Here is a 12,606-nt window from a genome sequence, read left to right on the forward strand (position 1 = left end):
GAAGCAGATACGGAAGAGTCCTCTGGTCCTTCAATATCCATACCAATAAACTGTAATAAGGAGGTTCATGGCTCTTAGAAAAGAGGTAGGCAGAAAAGTTAGGGGGTTTTGGGTCTGCCTGCAAAGACACTGAGGTCATACTATCCTAGAAAGGGTCCGCCCTAATCTGCCCACAATTAAGCAAGACAGAGGCATTTTTTTACTCACATGAAGAAACCAGTAGGCAGAGAATTAGGTACCAGTTTAAGCCAGTTACTTGCACCTGTGCAAAGAAGAGCCCAATAACCTTCAACGCACCTGAGCCTCATTATACCATCATTGTAATATGATGCATATTCCCGGGAGTTCATTAATATCATTATAACAGACTAAATTCTGGAAACAAACATGCGCAGAAAGCAAAATGATGAAACACTGAGTCCTTTCAATCTTAGTTCTCAATCAAGGAAGCCCACGCCTCTAAGAAAAGTAACTACCCACAGCAAAAAGCGATAAAAACCCTGAAGGCTTTGTTACCAGGCCTTTTGAGCCACGCTTCTCTTGCTCAGGCCCACTCCCACGTCTGGAAGTGTACTATCCCCTCTTATAAAGCTTTTCTTTTCTTCTGTATTTCAGTGTCTTGCTCAGTTCTTGTTTGAGACATCAAGAACCTGGAAATTGTGCAGACAGAGGATCTCCCTCTCCTGTAACACTAACATGTGAGATAAAATGTATTTCAGATTGAGACTCAGCTGGGAAAATCTGAGAGGCGGTGGCCTAAGGGGACATGCATATCATTTCCTTATGACCTCCCTGACTGCTCCCCTACCTCTCAACTAAGTACGAAATCCTCAGTCCAGCTCCAACTTCCTCCCCTATCCACATGGCCAAAGGGGGAAGTGAGGCTTCATTTCTACGTTTTGCTCTCAAGTTTCAGGAAGGACAACTGGCTCTTTGGATTCAGGAATGAATGTGGACAACTTGACAGAAGACCTGCCGGGACCCAGAAGAGCCTCTGACACAGAAGATGATGTGAAATAAATAGAAACCACTTAGACTCTGACCTGAGCTTGGGATTTCTGAAGGTGAAGAAAGAGACGGAATGGCGATGAGGACTGGATGAAAAATGGGGGGCAAACAAAGGAGAGTAAGTTGAAACCCAAGAAACTGAAAGATAAGCCCACAATGTATTCTTTCTGTATGAGATGATGTTAGTAACCCATCATCAAGAGATGGAGTTGCTTTTTGTTTGTTCTCTCCAGGCATGGGGATAGATACTTGCCCATTCTTTCGTATTTTCTTGATCCGCTTCTAATAAAAGTAAGAGTTTGTAAGTGCTGGCCTGGACATGAATAGGTCCACAACTTGTTCTCATGGAGACGGTTTTCACCAAGTGGCCAATGGCCATGAGAAAGACGTCAACCGGAAAAACACCGAGCGTGTTCAGACTGATGTGCTGTTTACCTCATTCAGCCTCTCCACTCTGGTCTTGGCAACCCCTTGGGACTTCCTCCACTAGATCCATTTAGAAAAGTCCATCCACCGGGCTCAGGGAAAACCAGCCCTCATTCCATGTGCCAAGCTGTGCACACCGTCTTGGGGTTATCTTCAACTCGAGGAAGGAATGTTTTTCTAATTCCCTGACCCCTTTCCAAGCCACTATGCAAAAGAGTACCTTTTACTAATTTTACAAAAGTTTAGTACAGGCTGGCATATTCCAGTGGAAGGATAACTCAGCTCTGTCAAGTCACCATGCTTTTTCACTGTGTCAGGTAACCAAACGTCCAGTGTTCAAAAGACACCTACATGAAAAACTGGCCTGTGCTCTGAGCAAAGCGACTTTTTTCATGACCATCTCTCCTCTCAAGCACTTCAGAATTGTAGAGTGTGTTTAACAAACATGTGATGGCTTATCAGAGGAATTGAATTCACTTAAAAAAGAAAAGATACTTGAGGTGTGAACAAAAACCACTCCAAGAATTCCATATTGTAAGGCTGCAAGTTCCTCAGCTACATTTTTACCTAACTAGATCACTTTAAGGTATCTTAAAATGCTCATGACATCATTTACTTTTGAAAGTCTTATTTTGTTTGGGATCAGTTCAGATGAAGAGTAAAGCTATGTGGGAAATGCACTTATTGCACCATGGAGGGGAAATGGCTGAGGTGAAGGAAAAAGGAAGCATCCCATTTATTATGTCAAGTTGGTCCATCCCTGTCTGTGGTCTTCTGGCCTCCCAATTCACACAATGCCACTCAAATGTTCCGACTGGTCCATGCCCTGCCCCTCATTGTGCTATTAAGTAGATGATGCCCTCCCCCCACTTTTTTTTTTAAACAAGGTCTACTTTCAGCACAGTCACTTTTTTTTTTAACCTCAGCTACAATTTCCACAGCCAATTCACCATCATTATCTGTGCTAAATGCTTTCAGTGCAGGAGGGAAAGGAAGACAGGTCTTTTGTATTGCTGGGCTATCAATAATTTCCCTTTGAGGAGACTGCTTTACTCCAGAAAGAAAAAAAATGACTCTATTTCATGCTTGCTATTTCCCTGTCCTATAGATGGGAATAATAAATATCTGCTAAGAAGAGCTATTGTGAAGACTAAAAATTGAAAGAATATAGCACATAGTAAGCACTCCATACATTTTAGTGTACTTCTCCTTTGCCAAGGGAGGGTGGATTATCCAGCACCTCTCCTTTGCCTGGGCAGTTGAGTTTTAGAAAAGAGGATAAGGCAGAGTTCCCAGATGCCTGAGGGAATCGGGAGAGGCCACCCTCTTCCTGGCACAGTAAAATTAGCATTGACTATGAGGCTTCTGCCATTTAATCACCATGGAAGTCCTTACAGCCTCCTGATGGTGTTTGCCCATTAGCATATCAGGACATGGAGAGGGGATGAAGGCTGGTGTTTACCAAACAGACACACATCAATTCAGAGTAACTAGATAAACAAGCTAATTTGTGGTACAGGACTAAACCTAGGTCCTCACCCTAAAATGTCAGAAACTTCTTTGCTTTTCTTTAAAGTCTGTAATTCCTCTTAATGTAATTCCTCCAATCCAAGGCTCTGGTCATGTTGGAATATTTACATTCCTTCAGAACACCACAATCTTTGATATCTCTTTGTACATGCTTCTCTCTGTGCTTGGAATGCCTTCCCATCCTCTACTCTCCTGCAGTCAATACCTGCTTCTAGGAAGCCCTTTCTGTTCCTCCATAGTGGGTAGGGTCCACCCTCTGTCTGCAAAGGCATCTTAGTCTTGCCTCTATTATTGTACTTATCGCACCAACTTCCCACTGTTTCCCAGACTGTATCCTCATTAGGCCATGTGTGCTCCCTGGGGATTCATAAACCATGCTTTAAGTGAACGAATGCAGAGTATATGTATTAAATGAACAAATGAATGAGTGATAAAAAAATGAACCCAGGATTGGAACTAAAGTTCAGAACCTGAATTCCCACACTATCCTTTCTTTCACGGTGTACGTTGTCAGCTGTAAAACAAATAAATAGTTTTAATAGGTGGTTAGGAAACTGAAGTCAATGGAGGAAAAAGAGAGTAGTGGCCTATCACCTCCTCTCAATGCAACATTTATTTGCTCTTCTGTGTAAGACAACTAATCTCTAGTTAATAGATTATTAACTATAGAGAGGTTCTTGGCTCTCAAGACAGCTGAGTGAGATTGTTACTAACCTTATGTATGACAACAACAACAAAAGCATTAGCTCTACAAAAAGAAAATCTGAGACACCCCCCTACCACTGCTCTCTTTGGCCCAGGCTTCCACAAACACTGTCTCTTACATTTGCCTGTTTAAACTCTGCCAACAACTCAAATTCAGCTCTGTGTACAGGCATGGGTTTTCTTCCACGAAGTAAAGTGAGGCAACTTTCGTAGCAGAGAGGGAACATAACCAGGGCTTACTCTTTCCTGACCCAAGACTTCTAAATTTATGTCTCGAGGAGAACTTTATGTCCCCTGAATGATATAACCATCTACTGATGATAAGTCTGTAATTAAGGTTTAAGCTTTCCCACATTACACCTGAAACCCCCTTTCAGAGAAGCTGTGAGTATATGACATTTGGGAGATCCTTCCCTCCCTCCCAATGAAGCTGGGATGACAGACCAATTCATCAAAGCTCTGTGTGGCACTGGAGCCTCAAACTTTTGCAAGAAGATTTTGGCTACAAATAAATTTTTGATAAATTCATTTCTTGAAAGCCAATTTTCTCTGTTTTACAGGATAACTCTCATGTTCTCATATTCTGAGAACAGTCAAGTCCCTGAGATGATCTGCCTTTAAGCTCTGGCTTTTCTCCTTGGCCGAGCCCATAAGAGAATATCACTGTCAAGCTTGCATCGGCCCTCAGGCTGTGCACAGTGGCTACTAAATGTGACTCTAAGGAGAGAGAAGAAAGCGTCCTGACCTTGTGCAGCTCCACAGGAGTTGGGGACATGATCTCCTTTATTTCTTGTTTCATTTTCCTCAGGGTCACAGACTTTCTGCCCACATCTGAGGGCAGCGTGTTGCTTCGAGTCGTTTGGCTGTAGTGTGGCCGCGAGCTGCTCCGTTCCTGGAAGCTGGCCTGTCGCCCCAGCTGACTGCGAGGTGTCGGGGCCTCATGGTTCAAACTCATCGTGCTGCCTGACATGATTGTTGCCTGTGGCATTGACAATTTTCAGAAACAATTAAGCCGTGGACTAAGGAAAGGGGTTGGCTGCTCAACATTAAGCATATTTCTCCTTCTGCTCAGTCAAAATACAGTCTTCAGGGCATAACCAAAGACTGGAGAATGGATAAACTCACTAAACTATGAAAGTCTGGGAAAATGCTTTGCAAGCGCCATTTATAATGCACATCTCAAATCCAATTTAAAGTACTTAAGCCGTTGAGTTTATTTAATCAAATACCACCCCTGGCAGTTCTGAGGCAAATTGAAAAGCTCTAACATTTGCTTACTGTAAACTACGTTTTAAGTATTAGCTTTCCACCAGTGGGCTCTACAGATGGGATTCATCAGGCAACCTTCAAAAGACCTTACAGAAATGAACTAAGAATTTCTCACAGGGGACCAGGCGGTCTCTATTTACAATGCTGCCTCTAGCGTCACCTGGAGGTAACAATGGGCTGAAACGGGGCTACTGATAACAAAGGCAAGGGCTTCTGCCTGATGCTGTTTGCATAGCACCGGTGTACAGTCTTTCCTTTGGCCACGGGGCCCTGCCCCACAAGCTTGTAGACCAGCTAGGTCTCTATATCATTTGGGGAGGTCAATGTTTTTTAGAAACGGCCTTTGTGGAAGATCCTGAGAGAGATTCAAGAATAATCACTTATGCTCCCGGGTTGAGCACCTTGTTCAAAAGCTGTGAGACCTGGATTGGATTTTACCAGTGAATTGGGATGTTTGTTCAGTTTCAAATATGTTCTCTGCATAACACACAAGGAGTGGCAAGACTGGGTCCTAAATGTGACTGAGTCTCAGCAGTGGAGCAAAAAGAGCATTTGAAACCAATGCCATGTTGGCTTTATTCATTTCTCCCGTTAGAGGATGCGGAAATTCTGAAAATATGCCTGTACTCCTCATTGTGATGATCATCTAAAAGTAAACTAGCATTGGTGAATCTGCCTGAAATCATGGGAACAGAAAACAGGTTCCGTACGCTCTGTTACTGGCTACAACATGAACTCGTGGTTTATATTAATACCAATGCTATAAGTAACAGAAGTGTAATTTGTTGAGTCCTTTGAATGCATTTACCCATTTAAGCCTCACAGCAACTTTATGAAATAGGCACTATTATTCCTCCTAATTTACAGGTGAGGAAACTGAGGCACAAAGAGGCTGACTTACCCAAGGTCACACAAGTAGTAAATGAGACATGGGCACTACCTAAAATAATTGATCAGGAGGGAGCACTGCAAAGTAAAGAGAGTTTTCATTTGTTATCTAAGATTTTAAAATTCCAAGATTCACCTGGTATTCAGCTATACATACACCACTAACAAGATCTTTGAACGACAGCCATGTATTGCACACATGTACATATATCTACATCTCTGCTGAAAAAGAAACAAGTAAACTTATCAATATTCTAACTAGATAAGCTTTTTAAATGCTAATTTTGAAAAAGAAAATTATAAAAAAATCCCTACTGGTCATTGAGCATTAACATGTGCTAAGTAGCACATATATGTATGTATGTATGTATGTAGAATATCATTTAATACTTACAATAACTCTGTATGGGAGGTAGTTATACTTCCGCATTTCGGTTAAGGAAGGGGATGCCTGGATAAGTGAAACAACTTGCCCAAGAGTCTAGGATTGCAACATTAGCAATCTGACTCTAGAACCCTATTCTTGAACTACCAGGCTATACTGCTTCTCAGTCAAATCTTAAGTCAAAACATATAAAACTGACATTTTTAGTATTTTAAAAAACCCTAATATTTAAACCAATGTAAGTTATCCATATTGTGGTTGCTTTCAGATAAATCTCCTTTTACAATTGAAATCTTTCAGTTACTAGCTTTGTTGGTATCATGGGACATCCTTCTATTTAATGACGCTTAACTCACACATATCCATTTCTTTGTTTTATCTACAGTAACTGACAGCACCCAATGATTGTTTTCTGCTGTAGTGACCATCTACCTATTATTTTTTCCTACTTAGACTAGTTATTTGCTTTGTTAACATCTATTTTTTTTAATATTCATTTTTCATGAGACCAGCTGGAAACACGTTGGAAGTAAAATACTTAATCAGTGCAATTGGGAGACAGCAATTCTGCTTTGATAAACCTTATCCACTATGGAAGTTACAAACCAATCGAGAAAGGGTTCTAATGGAAGCAATGATATATTATCAAAAGGTCTTCAGTTCAAGTTTTCAACAAATCGCTTGATTGCTTTGTTTAAAATGAACTTCAATTGAATTAGTGATATCTTTGAAAGAATATAAAAATTAAAACACAAACATAGAAAACTACAATAAAAAGTTAAAAAATATAAATTATCTAGGATTTGTTTTGGCTCCGAGAGTATCTATTGCCTGTTTTTATTTTGCACGATTTATAATTTACAATTATAATTTTCTTTTTCTAAATTATCAGTGAGATAATTGATATGCATATAACCTAAAAGAGGTATGTTCAAGAGTTCTCTGACATTTAAACCTTTCTATATTAAAAAAACAATGGTAAAGGCAGGGTTCGTTAATCAAACAAATGGCAAAAATAATAACAATTCATTTCTACTGAATATTTATTAAGTGCCATGTTCTGTGTTAAGTGCTATATAAGCATTAGCTCACTATAACCCCACATTTTAAAGGAGATACATGATAAGAGATATTAAGTAACTTGTCCAAAGTTTTAGTTAGAATTTTTCTCTTTTGTTAAGCTATACATTTTTCAGTGCTTAAGTTGCACCTAAATTATTGCTAACAATGGGGAAATGACTAGTATGATTTTCACTTTCATTTCGATTGTAGTCATTTTTCATCTCAGCTAATCTTCTACATTTATTACAGTAATAGTACACTTTAACTTTGAGTACTGGATGTAAATTTCACATGCAGGAACATAGCTCAAATAATATCTTTTGCATAGTAGCATTTGCAATCAAGGAATCAGAATTCATTTAAACTAATAAATAACATTCTTTGTGATGAAAGTGTAAATAAGACTCTATAGATTTGCCAGTCATTCTTACTTGAGGACTTTAATTTTTCTTTGGCTTACAAATTCAACTCATTTCCTTTCTGGATTTATAAGTTCAAGGGCCACACGTGTTTGAAGCTATGTTAGAAAAGATTTATAGAATGTTGCAACATAACTTTTATGCTGATGGATGTTATTTTCATTAGACAACTCAATTTCTGGGTGAAAACACAACGTTGCTGTACTACTTTTTACATCATTTTCGTTTTACATAATATAAAAGAAGCTATTAGAAGAATAGCCGCTTCTTCAAAAGACAAGTATCAAAATATGAAATGAAAAGGCATATCAGCCATATATGCTTTCAAAAGCAAAAGTATGCTCAAGATTTGTGAACTGAGCTCATTCTTCAGTTTGGTTCCCTTTTGCTGGACATTGTACATACAGGAAGTGGTAAAAGTTTAAATAAGCTAGCCGATACTTAAGTATTCCACACTTTTTTTAAAGTTGCATAAAAAGGAATCGGTTGCTGCCATCTTAATTTATTCAAGTTTTATAAGATTATCCATCTCCAGGGCCTTTACCTGTGCTCTGAAGCTGAAATTCATGCCAGGTAATACTATGATGTTTACAAATTCAAACTAATATTTTTCTTTATTATTCTCTTTGCAGAGTCACAAACATCAGAATCACACAAAATATCCACACATGCAATTGAGAAGCAACATAATATAAAGATGAGTAATCATTTTAGAATTGCAAGAGTTCCACCCAGTTATGACATTCACATTCCTTAAGGTGACCTGGGGACCTCATATGACATCAAAATAAAAATGAGACTTTTGCCACTTTATTTTTTACAGCTCAGAAAATTTAAAAGAACATAAAAGGAAACAGTCCAGGACTTCCCAGACCAAAGCGTGAACACTGTCAGCAAATTCATGGCTCTGATTAAAGAACTCACTAGGAGTTCAGCTATCACACTCCATCTCACAGTGACTCTTCAAGTTCACACTTAGGTAATATGGAATCAGGATCTGAAATTAACAGCAAAGTAATGTGTAACATTTTGGCTGTTTAACTCGCAGACTGGCCTTTTGCACCAGCTGCATTGTCATCTATTTTAAAGAGCAAAGCAAAACAAAGTAAAATTTCCTCTTATGTTCCTCTTCACGATCAAATTAATTTCTATACCAGGTACAAATGAAAACATGCCAAAGAAACCTTTCTAAAGCAACTAAGGGAATGAGATGCACCACTGTTGTGGGACTTAGCTGGCTCCTTAGCGATTTGGTGGCAAACAGGTACAGTCAGGGTTAGCAGGGAGCAATGGCAAAAGCCACAAGTCAGTCAGCTCGGGGTGGGGTGAAAATGGGGAAATAAATACTTTCAACTGCATTGAATCAAATTAAATTGCTGTCCAGAAGGCAAGGGGGCAGGGGAGGCAGCTTCACAAGCAAAAATATAAACATAAAGGGTAGCTACCAAGAGAGTCATGTTTCTCAAAGACACACGCCTGTCAGCTTTCTCCTGTGGAAAGGGGTTAAAGCTTTTAAATGAACTGGTGTGATAAATGCAAACTCAAAAGGACAAAAAAAAAAAATGAATGTAGAAACAATCAAAGTAAATAGCAAGTCTGAAGCTACCTCAAGTTCTCGCAAAATCCCTGATTGTCCACAGGTCTCTAAATCCTCCAGCGCTTGTGACCAGAAGTTCTCCTCTTGCTCGACTTCTGTACTGTCAGGAGCTCCTGTAAAACTGTCACCAAAAAGCACGGTCTTGGTTAAGAATAATTTTTTTTTCTTTATCCAGAATCTCCTTCATCTCACACAAAAAATAGAGATTCGTTTTGGATCTGGTTTTCTTCCAACTGTGGTCTCCAAGTAAGGCCGACTCCAATGTAAGGATGCTTTTGGAAAAGTGAAGTGTGTTGAAGAATCAAGGGAAGGACGATGGTCTTAGGAAAATTGAATTTCAGAGTACTAGCGGCTACTGCTCAATGAGCAGCATCAATGTGGCATTTGTGCGGGAATACCTTTCAGCTACCAGGGGGCAAGAGAAATCAAACTTTTCCCTAAGAGAGAAAGAATGTATTTTCTTCATCCTATTATAAACATCAGTATAGATCAATTAAGTGCTATTGCTTTTTATAAATTTCCTTGAAATATTTTAAGGAACAAAATGTTGAAATAGATCTCTTAGTTAAAAATACGTACCCTAGACGTATCTTTTATTTTACTTTTTTTATGTAAATTGGTGTGAAACTACCTTTCAAATGAAAGGAGAGGGCACTAGCCAAAGAGTGAGGACACAGTTTTTAGATGCGGATATTCTCCATATGCTACTGTTGTTTCCATTAGGGGACACTTAGCCCTTTCCAATCTGTGTGGTGGTGCTCAGGCTCCCGCTGGGCAGGCACGAGCTTCGGAATCCTGCCATGCAGCCAGCGTGGGTGATTACAGCAGCTTCAAGAAACCAATGGGAGCGATATGTGCCACTGGACACACAGGTTTAGATCTGGCCCAAAAGACAGCTTAGCCGTTGGGGCGGGGCCACAGTTGATTAGAAACTTACCCACTGACTGTGGACCGGTCCCAGTCTTCACCGCTCAGCCCCACATCTGGGTAAGTCTGGCTTCGAGGCTTAGTGACTGGGGACAAGCTGCCTCTCTGTTTTGAATTCCTCCAGTCATAGGTGTTGAAGTTGTATCCCGAGGCCTGAAAGCCAGCGCCTGAAACAAATAACAAGGCATTATATTCTGTTTCCGAGAATGCCAAAACGATGTTTGTTTAGTAACTTGTCTTTTCCTGTGGTTTCCATTAGTTTGTTCAAGGGGGCTGACTTTAACTGAATTTGGGATCGTAAAAGCCATCGAGATAATACTGGTCTTACATTCAAAACTCATCTACACATATAATCCCAATCAATTTTAACAACAATCCCAGGGAAGACCTTTAGACCTAAGCAGAAGGAGCCGTGAACTGGGCCTGTGCTTTCTATGGCTCCTGTCCTGCTCTGTCTAGGCAAGAAATCTATTGGTCCGGGGGTGTGTGCCCAGCAGACGTGTATCCAACCCTTTTTAGAGCAAGTTTCAGAACGTCAGAATCCTGAATTTCCTGCCCAGACAGCCCTGTGTCCACCTCTGAGCTGTGTGAGGGCTTCTTACTCAAGTGTGTTCTTTTGAGAGTGGAATTTGCCATCAGATGTGGGTTCCAGGCCTCAGAAGTGGCCAAGGGGCTGCTGGTTGCAGGGGTGTGGACAGAGCTCGGATACGCGAGCTGGGAGACATAAATGTTAGAGATGGAACTAAGGATTACTTAATTCAATGAGAAGTGACACTGTTAGCATGTAGAGGGGTTGAACAACGACAACAGCAAACACATAGTGGGTCCTTATTATGCACGCGGAACTTCATTAAGTGCTTTATTTGTAAGCCTTATTTACTCTTCCTTTCTTTGAAGGTAGCTCCTATTATTATTTTCATTTTACAGATAAGGATCCTAAAGGCTTAGAACAGTGGTTCGAGTACTTTGGGGTACTTGCGAACTTTCCCGGGATTTCCAGTCATAAATTTAGGAGAATGCGTTTTCAGATCCTCAAGTTCCACACACACAGCACGGCCAGACCAACCTGGCCAAGAAAGTACCAGGAGTCTGAGATCTGTCAGTTCTCCCTCTCACTTCTGCTTTCACAATTATTTTCTGCCACATTACAAATGAATGACATTTCTTATCCATGTCAAACATTTGAGAAACATTAAAAAATTCCCAGGTGCCAAACCAAGGATAGTTTGGGAAAGCCTGGCTCCCGGGGGAAGGTCTCTTGAGGAGTAGGGCTTTATTTCAACCAGGAAGAGACTCACGGCAAGGCTTTTACCCTCTCTCACTCTCTCTCACCTACCTCTCTGCATCTCAGAATTCGAATGCAGAAGTATTGGAAGGTGGGCACTTTATTATATTTATTTGAGTTGCAAACTGAAGACCGACTTCCCTTCCGACAGGGTGTTAAGGCTGATTAGCTTTAAGGGAGAGACAGTGAGGAATAGTTTTGGCAATTAGGTTACATAATGAACGTTTTCTACAAATTTGAGCTAGCTTCTTGGCTTCATATTTTGACAAAAATTTAAAGCGTATTGACAACAAACTGGAAATTCTAGTTTTTGCAAGTATTTAAATATTGGTAGAAAAAAATTTAGATGACAACTTTAAATGTGTGATGGGGTATGCAGTTTTCCAAAATTCTTTTGAGGGTTTCAAATGGGAGAGCAGGGCCGTGTTGCAGGTCTGACTCTATTGCTTGTGTGTAACCACCATACACAGCTCCATCCACCTCTGCAGGTTGGACCCATTGTGTGTGTTTGTGTGTATGTGTGTGTTTACATGTGTGTACTGGGTTGCAATATAACATTTATTTCTAATAGTGTTTAAAAACACTTAATATAGCAAACAGGCATAGCCCCCCATTTTCACATACAATTAAATGACTGGAACATGTAAGATGACTGTCTCCATGGCACCCCTACTTTGTCTTCCTCATTCTCATTCCCTCCACTTGTTAGATCTTATAGCATTATAGGATCTTGAAATTATAGCCTTGAAATTATTTACAGCCCAGAGAAAGCAAGAGTATCAAGGATTATGCTCTGATCAAAAGGATTTGATCTCAAGAACGCAGGGGAATGCTCACAGCTACAGGATGGAAATATTCTATGAATCTTCTGCTTTAGGAAACCAAGGATTAGAAGTCTTTGGAGCAGAGGAAATATTTACAATTCAATATCACATTTTCTTTCCTGGATAACTGCAGGAGTGTGGCTAGCCATTCGGGAAGAAGTCTGGTGTGATGAATGTGCAGTTTTCTGTCAAAAATGGTGAATTAAGGGAACACACACGAGTCTCTTCTGAAGGGGAGTGAAGGGGACATACTGTGTCTCTCAAAATCTTAGTTTCCTATT

The 12,606-nt window shown here is 40.2% G+C and overlaps 1 protein-coding gene across 1 annotated transcript in view; it reads right to left on the reverse strand.

Moving 5' to 3' along the window:
- Positions 1-12,606, reverse strand: part of GRIP1 (glutamate receptor interacting protein 1) — a 145,674-nt gene that overhangs the window by 16,178 nt on the left and 116,890 nt on the right. Inside the window, 4 exon segments of the mRNA XM_025041074.1 lie at positions 4,415-4,648; positions 9,138-9,182; positions 9,299-9,410; positions 10,227-10,383. Of these exon segments, the coding sequence (XP_024896842.1) occupies positions 4,415-4,648; positions 9,138-9,182; positions 9,299-9,410; positions 10,227-10,383 (548 nt within the window).

This window comes from Pteropus alecto, unplaced genomic scaffold (genome assembly GCF_000325575.1).
Source record: "Pteropus alecto unplaced genomic scaffold, ASM32557v1 scaffold76, whole genome shotgun sequence".
NCBI lineage: Eukaryota > Metazoa > Chordata > Mammalia > Chiroptera > Pteropodidae > Pteropus > Pteropus alecto.